Source organism: Epinephelus lanceolatus, chromosome 21 (assembly GCF_041903045.1).
Source record: "Epinephelus lanceolatus isolate andai-2023 chromosome 21, ASM4190304v1, whole genome shotgun sequence".
NCBI classification, from domain to species: Eukaryota; Metazoa; Chordata; class Actinopteri; order Perciformes; family Serranidae; genus Epinephelus; species Epinephelus lanceolatus.
The window spans coordinates 38,365,410-38,378,699 of NC_135754.1; the positions used below are offsets into that span (position 1 = coordinate 38,365,410).

Genomic DNA, 13,290 nt, shown 5'->3' on the forward strand with positions numbered 1-13,290 from the left:
CCACCATGAGACGGCGTATCATCTCTAGTCAACAACTCTCTGTGCTTCTGATCTGTAACGTCGACAGGAAGTGACCACCATGAGACGGTGTATCATCTCTAGTCAACAACTCTCTGTGCTTCTGATCTGTAACGTCGACAGGAAGTCACCACCATGAGACGGCGTATCATCTCTAGTCAACAACTCTCTGTGCTTCTGATCTGTAACATCGACAGGAAGTGACCGCCATGAGAGGGCGCATCGTCTCTAGTCAACAACTCTCTGTGCTTCTGATCTGTAACGTTGACAGGAAGTGACCACCATGAGACGGTATATCATCTCTAGTCAACAACTCTCTGTGCTTCTGATCTGTAACGTCGACAGGAAGTGACCGCCATGAGACAGCGTATCTTCTCTAGTCAACGACTCTCTGTGCTTCTGATCTGTAACGTCGACAGGAAGTGACCGCCATGAGACAGCGTATCTTCTCTAGTCGACGACTCTCTGTGCTTCTGATCTGTAACGTCGACAGGAAGTGACCGCCATGAGACAGCGTATCTTCTCTAGTCGACGACTCTCTGTGCTTCTGATCTGTAACGTCGACAGGAAGTGACCACCATGAGACGGTGTATCATCTCTAGTCGACAACTCTCTGTGCTTCTGATCTGTAACGTCGACAGGAAGTGACCACCATGAGACGGCGCATCGTCTCTAGTCAACAACTCTGTGCTTCTGATCTGTAACGTCGACAGGAAGTGACCGCCATGAGACGGCGCATCGTCTCTAGTCGACAACTCTCTGTGCTTCTGATCTGTAACGTCGACAGGAAGTGACCACCATGAGACGGTGTATCATCTCTAGTCGACAACTCTCTGTGCTTCTGATCTGTAACGTCGACAGGAAGTGACCACCATGAGACGGCGCATCGTCTCTAGTCAACAACTCTGTGCTTCTGATCTGTAACGTCGACAGGAAGTGACCACCATGAGACGGCGCATCGTCTCTAGTCAACAACTCTGTGCTTCTGATCTGTAACGTCGACAGGAAGTGACCACCATGAGACGGCGCATCGTCTCTAGTCAACAACTCTTTGTGCTTCTGATCTGTAACGTCGACAGGAAGTGACCACCATGAGACGGCGTATCATCTCTAGTCAACGACTCTCTGTGCTTCTGATCTGTAACGTCGACAGGAAGTGACCGCCATGAGACGGCGTATCATCTCTAGTTGACAACTCTCTGAACTTCTGATCTGTAACGTCGACAGGAAGTGACCACCATGAGACGGCGCATCGTCTCTAGTCAACAACTCTGTGCTTCTGATCTGTAACGTCGACAGGAAGTGACCACCATGAGACGGCGCATCGTCTCTAGTCAACAACTCTGTGCTTCTGATCTGTAACGTCGACAGGAAGTGACCACCATGAGACGGCGCATCGTCTCTAGTCAACAACTCTTTGTGCTTCTGATCTGTAACGTCGACAGGAAGTGACCACCATGAGACGGCGTATCATCTCTAGTCAACGACTCTCTGTGCTTCTGATCTGTAACGTCGACAGGAAGTGACCGCCATGAGACGGCGTATCATCTCTAGTTGACAACTCTCTGAACTTCTGATCTGTACGGCCCCTAATCCTCCGTTAACGTAGAGTTTCATTTGCCATCTAGCTAACGTTAGTGTCAAGATATTGTTGTCATAGAAACACAACACAAGCGCAATGCATCATTATGAACAGTGCTGGGAGCGCTTTTCTGTGAAGTGCTGGGATGAAGCGCTCCCCTGCGCCCTGTCACCACTTTCCTGCTGAAGACAAACACCATGAGGACACAGACCCGTCGTCATAACTCCTGCTAGCCAACACAACTCGTGAGGTTGTTTGGAACAGTCACTCTCCTCTGTGCCATCACACCTGAACAAGTTAAGTCCCGTGAAACAACACATAATTATCATCCTTATATTAGCTGGAAGCTGCAGCAGTATTGTGAGCAGAGTGAGAATTCTCACCTGTGTGTCAGTAATATTAAGTGTGGAAAGACAAGATGAACTCAGGTACTTTATGCAATTTGCTATAAAGCACCTCAAACTGACACCGAGATGAATATATAAATATATTATTACCAAAGTTTCACATTCAACTGGTAGTTTTTAATTCTTTAGATGCTCTGTTGAGAATTGCACTTGGTTGCATTTTGTCCCACCTTCTCTGACTCCTGTGAATGCATCGCCGTCCTCCTCACATTAGAGAGAGACACTTTTTAAGAAGCAGATGATTTTGCCTCTTGCCAAAGCCATGAATCAAAGATGACAGGTGGCTTGGCGAGATCATTTGGAAGCGTTACACAGCTCTGTTTGTATTCAGCGCTCCCACCGACTGAAGTCTGACTTTGACTTGACACTCAGAGGGCTGGACCAGGTTCACTAGATTAACACTTGATGCCTTCAGTCAACTCAAATCAGCAATTCCCTGGAAAAGGACGACGCTGTAAAGTCACGACTAATGTGTCTTGTCCAAAACATCAAAAAAGATTAATGGTTTACATGCGTGGACACGTCCAGAGCGTGATTGACTCTCAGCTCGTCAGTCAGAGAGATGTCAATAGACGGGACAGATTCACATTCATCAAGGCTGACACATGAGAGTGAAAATGAGGGTACGCTGACTCGAGCTGCACCCTGAATGGAGATGAATAGAAACATCAGTTGAGGAGAGCCAAAGTGGAAATGCAGAATGTTATCAGTTTAATCACAGGCCTTTTGTCTCACAGCGTCACTGTTCTCAGAGCAGCACAGGAACACAACACTGGCCTTGTCTCAAAATGATCTATCTGCAAACTAATTGTCAGGGAATTAGAGACGAGGAAATGGAGGACAGATCAGCACGACTCAGGTTGTCAAACACTTCCCAGTAATTTTGCATTTGTACGATACAATCAATAATGCCAGCGACCTTCCGACCAACACCGGCACACCATGAGGACGGGCTCGGTGGGGACAGAGCACCTGTTGCAACAAGCCAACACGCCATCTGCGGTCATTTTGACTTGACCAGCAGACTTCACTACAAGCTGATTGGCTGTAGAAACGGGTGACAAGGTTTACGTTCTAAAACCAGCCACTGGCGATTTGATCAGCTGAGTGTCAGGTGACACCATCAGCCACTTGAGTCGAGCTCAGATCGGCCAGTTCACACCGCTAAAGCTCGGGCCACATTTTCCTGACTGAACTCGACCCGAGTCTGAGACAGTTATAACCGAACCCGGCCGAACTTTACGCAGTTTGTTAACCAACATAGTTATTGTGTGAAGTTGCGTTCAGGCGTTGTCACGTAAATAGCAAATTCCAGCAATTGAACAGGCCATAGCACAACACAACAGCACGTCAAGTGGGCCGAATGCAAACAGAATCCGGCCCGACCCATCAGATTCCCTCATTCAGAATGAATATTTCTCATGTAAACTACCCGGAAAGACTTTATTTCAGAATGATTTCATTCAGATTTATTTCATTCAGAATGAGAAGCCATCATGTAACCGCACCCAGTGTCACAGCTTTTCCCTAAATTAGCTCTGGTTCTTGAACCGGTTCCGTGTAGGACTCTTGGACTCTTGGTGCTATGTAGCGTACCGGCCCGTTTTCCACCAGTTTTGAGATTGTATCTAAGGATGTGTCATCAACAGAGGGTGTTGCACTGAAAGTATACAGTAGTGGCAAGATGGCAGATTGTATTTATTAGCTGTGAACTTGCGCTCAGTTATTAACAGATATTTTTCCCCCTCAAGCGTGGACCAACTATTAATTTGAACACTACACACTGTATTTCTGTCGGCGAGTTCTTATTTGACCTGTAGAATATGATGTGTCCACTGATGTCGTCACCGTTTCCACTTCAAGTCAAGGAAAACCTGCCATGTAAATTATTTTTGATCGAAATGCTTTGAACGCTTCAATAATAAGGTGCAGGACACAGAACCTGCTCCATGTTGGTACTAAGGGGAACCTGAGGGGAGCATGAATGTGAGTATCAAACTTATTGGCACTCCATCAAACTGTTTCTGACACATTTCACTTTAAACCACCGTCGACCTGATGATGGGGCTGGATGAAGAGTCAGAGGAACGGTAGGATTCATCCTCTGGGGAGTACAAACGTCTGCATAAAATGTCATGCCAATGCATCCAATAGAGGTCGAGATATCAGTCTGGACCAAAGTCACTGACTGGCCATGCTGCCATCCATAGAGCCACATGCTAGCATTTTCAAAAACTAGAAAATATCTTCACATATCAAAAAACAAGGATCCACCAACACATAACAAAATAAATGATAATTCAGTCAATGAATCTCTCACTGCATGAGTTAGGAATAAACTAGGAATAAAAAAGATACAGGATCATTTCTACAGCACGACTTCAGTGTGTTGTCTCTAGTGATTTCATACACAGAGACCAAACCAAAACTATGCTAAGCTAACTCTTGTATTTGCTCATCTATTGTGCACAACATGAGGGGCAACAGATGGACCCATCTTGAGTCTCACTGGAGTCACAGTGTAACACAGAGTGAGTGTAGGTGTTGTCTTAAAGACAGTGCTCTGACCTGGCGCCCGCAGCTTGGCCTGGCTGGACGAGCGAGCCAGCGGCAGGCTCTGGCGGAGCCGGTTCATCCGGTTAAAGCCGATGGGGATATCAGGCTCCGACATGGTCTCCAGATTTTCAGCTGACGCAAAGGATACCCTGCTGGTCTGGTCAGCAAGAGCCGGCTGTGTCGGGCTGAGTCGTGTCACACGTGGGGTGCGAGTCTGCAAGACACCAGATAAGAAGTTAACAGAGGGGGGGAAGAAAACAGGTGGAGTGCAAAGATGAAGAGCACTGATGATGCTGTGACATCTATTTCTGCTCTCATGACAATACAGTGATCAATGAGCTGACACTGAAAATGCAGAACACAAAACAAAATGGCCTCGGGAAATCAATGCAAAGAAAGAAAACAGCGAGTGAGACAGAAGCTTTTAGCGCACAGGCACAGACTCAAACAGTTCACCTCACACAAAGCAGCCTTTACATCTTCTCTACGACAGACGCTCCGCAGAAGGGACGCAGAATCCTCAAGATAAAATTAGAGCGACTGAGGCAGCCAGGTTAAACACACCGACTCAAACCCAGCGTCAAAATACGCCCAGTCTGCCCTCAGAATAGTCCACCTGCATTAATAATGACGGACAAAAACTATTGAACAATGCTTCAATTAAATTTTCAAAAGAGGAGAGTGAAGTGTGGAGAAACGAGGATAAAAAAACTCGATGGGGAGCAGCAGTTGCCGAGTGAAACGTTTCTGGAGGAAGATAAAATAAATGGCTGTTATTCTGCAGCTACTGGAAAGTGCTCTAACCCCGAGCAGGCGACAGCGAGCTGACTGCAACTGTTCCGTAAAGAACTGAGCAAACACGAGCATTGTAATGCTAATGACTGCAACAAAGCCTCCATCCGTAATGCAGATTACCGCCGATATTTCACCTGTCCAATCTGAACCACTGGGGAGCCCAAATTGTGAAGGACCTCTCATTACAGCGCGGCCAGGAGCTGCTGCAGCAGGTTGGCTTTTAATGAATCCTCACTGACAGACATTTTCCAGCCCAAAGAATACAGTAATGAGCTCCCACAGTGCTGTGTGAAGCCAGCTCCGATTGCCTTCTGCATCTGTGGTCTTTGCTTAGAGCCTCACAAGCACTGTATGGGTGCTGTTTGATTTCTCGAGGCTACAACAAGCTGAGAGCATGCAGCCGTGGCACTCAGCCATGCATGTGTGAGCAAACATGGAGGAAAGTCAAACACATCGTGTCAAAGAGATGCAAACATGAGGGCTAAAATGCACATGCATACGCACAAATACCAAACTATATCTTGGGCCTTTGCTCCTTTTACATTAATAGTGTTTTGAGAGTCCACATACACAAGCACCCACACACACACACGTCTTCTAACACTGAGAGCAGCCTGACAGATTATGTGCGCTGCCTCTCATATGTTTGGAGATTTATGGTCTCTGAATGCGCTTGTCAGCCAAACGCCGCACACCTTCTGCCTTCAACCACACAAGAATGGAACTACTGAGGAGAGAAGAATGCAGCAAACGGGAATCATAAAGTTTGTGTTTAGTGAAGCGTGAAGAAAAAGAGAGCAGATAGAGGCAGGGAGAGGAGCGCCGGAGCTTATATGCACGGGAGGAATGGAGGAAGAAGAGAATAACAAACAGATGAGAGAGTTAAGGGGAACTCAAAGATGGATGAAGCGATGCATTCTCTAACTTTTCCCTAACTAGAGTCGATTTCCACTTGGATTTACTGCAGAGGAACTTTTCTTCAGGTGGGAAGAAAGAGAAGGAAGCTCGGCTAACACCGGTGTTTTATTTCCCACAGTAACAGTCAATCAACCTTCCCACAGGATGTCTCGGTGGACCTCCTCCTTCTCACTCTCTACTGATGATCATCCATAAGACGGTCGCTGCAGTTGTCGTATCTGAGCGGCTTCTGTTGCAGTGATAAGTCATTACAGGAAATGGCTGATAAGAATCACCACAATCACACTATGATTTAATTAATACATTTCATGGGATGTGGTGAGAATATATGATGCTGATTCGTGACTGAAGTGTAAATGAAATTGATTTTCATATCGACATGCTCTCAGGAGAGCCAGAGAAACCAGAACACATCTGAGAGGTGTGATAATGCTGAATCAAACATGGAAATACAGATTCATAGTTTTGAGGAAAAGCTTTATTGGCAGCGTTGAAATTGTGGTAAGTGCGGCTTTTTACTACCAGAGGATAATTCATTAAAGACTGATCAGGATTAAATTATAAAAGTCGTCACTTTAAACAGATTAATTGGAGAACTCGAGCTCTTTACTCATCTTGTGTTTTATTTTGAAAAACGATTTCTGTATAATTGTAGCATCAAACACAAATAATGGTCTGTAAGTCCTGAAGGAGAAGCTGCTGTCTGAATACTAAGAGATGCATCAGAGGCTCCGTCACACTCTCTCCATTATAACATCACTGTTACTGATGCAGTGATTGTTCTGGCTGAGGCCACTTTATCACACAGCGTCCCAGAAGAGAATCCACAACAGTAGCTAAAACTTGGTGAGATACTCTGCTGTGATCCGAGTCCTGCTACGTCTGAGATTCAAACACATCAGTTCGTCATGATCCTCACAGCTTTATGTGCTTCTTAAAGCTTCAACAATTAGTCAATAAAACAAATGACAGAATAGTTAACATGCAGCTTTTTGAATTATTGAATAATCCATCGTCATTTTTGTAGCAAGTGAAATGAGAAGAGGCATTTTGAATTTGACACCGTTGATAAAAATCATGAGCAAGGTAAAGCTGTACCTTAAAACAAAAGCTACACTAAACTACACTATGACTCCGCCCACCAGTCCACCCCGTGGTCGTATGACTCCGCCCACCAGTCCACTCTGTGGTTGTATGACTCCGCCCACCAGGCCACCCTGTGGTTGTATGACTCCGCCCACCAGTCCACCCTGTGGTTGTATGACTCCGCCCACCAGTCCACCCTGTGGTTGTATGACTCCGCCCACCAGTCCACCCTGTGGCTGTATGACTCCTCCCATCAGTCCACTCTGTGGTTGTATGACTCCGCCCACCAGGCCACCCTGTGGTTGTATGACTCCGCCCACCAGTCCACCCTGTGGTTGTATGACTCCGCCCACCAGTCCACCCTGTGGTTGTATGACTCCGCCCACCAGTCCACCCCGTGGTTGTATGACTCCGCCCACCAGGCCACCCTGTGGTTGTATGACTCCGCCCACCAGTCCACTCTGTGGTTGTATGACTCCTCCCATCAGTCCACCCTGTGGTTGTATGACTCCGCCCACCAGTCCACCCCATGGTTGTATGACTCCGCCCACCAGGCCACCCTGTGGTTGTATGACTCCTCCCACCAGTCCACCCTGTGGTTGTATGACTCCGCCCACCAGGCCACCCTGTGGTTGTATGACTCCGCCCACCAGTCCACCCTGTGGTTGTATGACTCCGCCCACCAGTCCAGTGTCTCTGACAGTCTCCATCCATGTCAGTGAAAACATGGATGCTTCACACACAGAAGATCTATACAATCAGCACAGTTTCAAGATTAGAGTCACCAATTCAGTATCTGACCAAATGTCTCCCCTTCTGTTCCTGAGATATGACGTTAAAACATGATGATGTCACAGTCAAGCTGACCTTTGACCTTTTGACCTTCATTATTTTATCCTGTTAGACATTTTTGTGAAGTTTGTGAGGTCACAGTGACCTTGACCTCTGACCTTTTACCATAAAATTCTAATCAGATTATTCTTCAGTCCAGGTGAGATACTGAGTTCACGGGAATGAGACAGATTAACCTTTGACCACCTAAATTATTACCGTCAACATCTTGTTGTTAAGCCATGTTGTTTGGCTGTTTGGAGAAGTTTGCCTTCAGGGCTTTGAGAGAGATAACTCTGAAGATCAGGGTTTGTATTACAATGAAAAGATTTCTATGACAAAGGACTCTCTGTCAGAAAGCCCTGAAGGTTAACGTATCCCATGGGCTGTTTTATGTGTTAGTGGAGTCAGTTTAAACTCAACCTTACTTCACTTATTATTTATGTGTTGTTTTTATCTTTCATGGCCAAAAGCAGAACAGAAAGAGGTGGCAGCTTCTTCTGGAACAGACTGTGTTAAATGAGCATATAGTATCGTCTCATATCAATCACAGGCGCCTGCATCGCATCGTATCGTGGAAGATTTTGTAATATCAACAATTATCGTGTCGTTATCCAAAGAATTGACGTAATATGTTACGTTAATGAAACTGGTGATTTACAACACTAACATAGAGATGTCTTAGTCGGTGGCTAGCGGCTAACAGTGCTAACGACGGCAGCAGTGCTGACAGAGCTAAAGGTGCCGACACACCAAACTGACATCAAAAAACTAGCGGTGACGAAAGCCAACTGTTGCGTCGTCTACGTCGCCTCACGTCGCCCTGTGTCAGTTGCATTTGAACACACTACACGGACTACATCCGACGGCCAAGTAGCACGTACGTTCTGCGCCTGCGTGAGAGAGAGCGGAGAGAGAGAGTGGTACATCCTGTCAGCCGAGGGGTTTCCTATCTGTGCAGCCGAGCACCGCAGCACCTCCACGGACTATTACATCCAGACGGTCCCGGTGTTTCCTCCGCAGGCTCCACTTCACTCAGCTGCCCGATAAACCCGCTGCTTCTTCCCACTTTAACCTGAATAACAAACCAGGGCTCGGTGCTCCGGTTGGATCCAAACGGAGAGCCGGGGCTAGCTCAGAGACTAGCGGAGGCTAACTGGCTGTGCTTCCCTCCGGTCATGCTGCGGCTAACGCTCCGCTAGCCGCTCCCAGCTAGCTCCGGTTTGTTATTCAGGTTAAAGTGTGAAGAAGCAGCGGGTCTGTGGGGCAGCTGAGTGAAGTGGAGCCTGAGGAGGAAGCACCGGTTAGCCCCGGTTTCACTACAGGCAGATTCACTCGCTACAGGGGCGAGGAAATAAAACCTGAACAGCCAATCAGAGTGATCTCTCTCACTGACAAGCTCCGCCGCCGATTCAACATGCTCAATCTGCCAAAAAGCAGCCGACCCCAACGCCGAAGTGCCTACGGTGCGGGACACACCACAAAAACTAGGGCAACAGACGCTCACCGATGGCCCGACTTTGGTCGACAGCCAACCGTCAGCTTGGTGTGTCAGGGCCTTAAGAATTTGGGAACTGCCCATTGTTCCGACCATATTAAACTCATTGTTCAGAAGTCCGTTCTGAAATCATCATGATGCCCTGTGGTTAAGGTCTGTTTAGGTTTAGGCTCAAAAAACATTTGGTTAGGGTCAGGAAAAGATCATGGTGTGGGTTAAAATGAAAAAGAAAGTGACAAACACATAAGCTGTGAGCCTGCTCCGCCTCAAGCCGGTTGCGGTGCACCATACGCCCACCGCGAGCCGTTCAGCACCGCGGACAGTCGGACTAATGGGATGTCGAACCAATGACATGGACCCAAGAGTTTTCACCTGAGGGTGAACCCGATGGAGGGCGCTACACTTCAGCAACACCGCCCTCCCAAACCACAGTGACAGTTATCAGCAGTGAGGCGACGATTATCTGTGGGAAAGTGTTCTGGACGAGGCGAAACACCCTTGTGGTAACAAATGCCAGTGGGAAACACACACACGTATCACATACACTAACATGCACGCACAGAAGCTCAGATTCCAACACACAGAGGAAGACTGACTTCAGTCTCTGCTCAGGACGCCATTATTCCACCATCTTTACATAGGTAGACGTATAGAGCTCCTGTGAACTCAAATGCATTTCAGCAGTGTGCAAAAATGCTGCTAAATAAGCAGAATGTCCAGATATCCCCTCGTATAGACGATAAGACACCTTTATTGATCCCCAGTGGGTGAATTTGGTCGGTGTCCGAGTCCAAAGTAACAAACTGTGATGCATCATCACAGCTGAGTTTACAGTAAGGAGCCCAGTCATAGCGTCATCAGGCCGCATTAATGGGCAGCACAAAGCTCTCTGAAGCTGAACCAGCTGCTACAAAATGTGCATCAAACATCCGTCTCCTCTGAAACCTGAAGTAGCGAGGACACAAACTCAGAAATGTCTATTTATATTTTCCTGCATGAGGGATCCAATGAATTTCATGAGGGCAGAAACAGTCACGCAACAGTTCTGGTTTTCTGCAGCTCCAGACTGAATTGAAATCACTGAAGGAAGACGCTGAGGAGAAGTGTATAATTCCACTTCTTCCACCTTCCTGTCTGACTGTGATCTGCTCAAGAACACAACTGTCAAGTTTCCATTAATGAGCTTCTGTGCAGAAAAAGTCCATTTGTCACCTCTGCAGAGACACTGCTGCTTCTTCAGGAGCACCAACAGTCATGGTTTTAAAACATGCCTGAGACACAAACAGCCTCTGATTCACTAAATCACGACAACACTGTGACACCAAACCCAGATGGTGTTTAAATCACAATCTCATTATTCCGTGATGACTGAAAAAAGTAACATCTCCTGAAATAAGCATCAAATTTCTTTTATTTTCATTTCATCAGCACAGATGATAATTGGGAGATTTAATCAGAGAGCACAATGTTTTGTTTTATGCATGTAATTTGATATAATAATTGAAATTAACATCAGCTCCTCCAACATCATGAGGTTTTTACTCAACTACTCATTTAGCTGTTTTTTCTTTCCCTCCATAACAATTAACAAACAGCTGGCTGCATACCAGCCGCTTCGACCGCAGACGCAGCGAGAAGTTTAATCCAGTCTGGCAGAGCTGCTGCAGCACTGCTGATAATCTCACCAGCAACAACCTGAAGCCAACAAAGCTGCACACACTCTTTGTTAACGGAGGACTGAGAAGAAAAACACGGTTGAAACTACTTTTTCTTTATTGGTTGTAAGTAACGTTGTGACTTTATTGTATGAGTCAGACTTTATTATTGTTACAGAAGCATCTGGCTGAGCTTTATGACTGAGTGGCAGCTGCTGGAGTGTGGACGCATTACGTGGAGGGTTGGTGAGTCTGAAATGAGGAGTGGAGGTAAGAAAATTAAGCTCAGCTCAGACCAAAGATTCGTGACGAGACAAAACTGTCTTTTAATGTTACGGACAAACTCGCCTGTCTCAGCTCCGCTCACGCTGGCTGATGGTGTCGCCTACAACCTGCCCTGGTCCGCCTCATTTACAACCCACAGCAGGTGACAAGGCCATATGAGCACATGTCACACACACATACTCAAAAAAACAAAGTGTAGACTGAACCACCATGACGTCCTCTTAGCAACAACAATCCCTTCAGGCCAGCTCTCAGGGCCCATGGCGTCCCACTGATCAGCCACTGCATCAGCATCCCTTCCATAAACTCATCACAAGCAGAGGCACTTCCGGGGGCTTTGTCTCTACCTTTCATGCCCTTCTATTAAAGTCCTCTTACAAGGACCTCCCCCTGAACAGGACATGGACTAACGATGTGCCAGAACTGAACCAAGATGTGGACTGGGACTCAGTATGGTCCAACATCCTGTTGACCTCACATAACCCCAATCACCAACAGATTCACTTGAACTATGTCCACCGGACCTATCTCACCCCAAGAAGGCTCCACGCCATGGGTCTTGTGACCGTCTTTCATTGTACACTTTGCTCTCAAGGTGCCGCTGGTACGTTCATACATACGTTCTGGGAGTCTCCCCCGTTACTGGCTTCTGGAAGAATGTTGCCCGTCAGTTATCGGATATATTTTCTGTGCTATGCTCCTTAACGATTTGCGATTGCGATTTCCATGAGGTGGAAACTCCCCGAAAAGCTATCGGTAACCAGTGGGATTCTTACATTCTTAGACATCGTCTACCTAGAACTGTCCACTGCACTGCTTATGTTGTCCAATAGTTTGGAATATTCACTCGGAACATTAACAGGACAGAAACAGGACCAACAAATAAGTGAAGATGTTGGCCTGCCAGGTACGTGGCATGATTTGCGAAATACGTAATTAAGAAGACATATGAACGGCTGAACGAGTCGTAATGGCAGTCTGACTGTTTATAATGTGTAACCATATTTTAGCAGAACAACATTACTCAGATTCACGATGTGTTCAAACTAAATAAACAAGTTATTTTTAATCAAACAAACTCACCTGACAATCAACAGGCAACTGAACGGAAGGAGCTAGCCTGTTAGCCAGTTAGCAGCCTGTTAGCTTAGCTAGCACACTGCCATATGGTCTCTCCCAAATCCACCACAAAAGTAACATTTTTTTAATGCAATCGAGGCAAACTGTGGACTGAAATATCACGAAGGGGAGGAGTTTAACAGGCACATCATATCCCAGATTCCCATGGGAATGAATGGACTTCCAGTTGATTAGCATGTGTACACATACGTGAGTGGGAACGAGGTGTAAAGATCGCATTCCCGGAAAAAAGACAAAAGTGGGTCTATGTTGTGGCTGATCAGTGTCTGTCTCTTCATGATAGTTCTTATAACAAATTAAAAAATTAAAGTATTTCATTATGTGGTGTAACAGTAATGTTTTATGTCTGTTTCCTTTGTTTGTTCACAATCTGCTCTCAACATATTAGGTTGAAATAACCTCAGGAGAAAAGAGAAAAATATCTGAAGGGACTTGCACTTAATATTATAAATCAATAAAGACAATAACAGTTAGTTGCAGCCTTGACCATGTGCCGTGCCACATGCTGCCATCTACGCA

At 46.3% G+C, this 13,290-nt stretch overlaps 1 protein-coding gene across 15 annotated transcripts in view; it reads right to left on the reverse strand.

Moving 5' to 3' along the window:
- Positions 1-13,290, reverse strand: part of srcin1b (SRC kinase signaling inhibitor 1b) — a 179,820-nt gene that overhangs the window by 62,339 nt on the left and 104,191 nt on the right. For all 15 annotated transcript variants that reach the window (XM_033611285.2, XM_078163485.1, XM_078163490.1 and 12 more), the window contains one exon: positions 4,576-4,777. In XM_033611285.2, the coding sequence (XP_033467176.2) occupies positions 4,576-4,777 (202 nt within the window). The remainder of the gene's footprint in view (positions 1-4,575; positions 4,778-13,290) is intronic.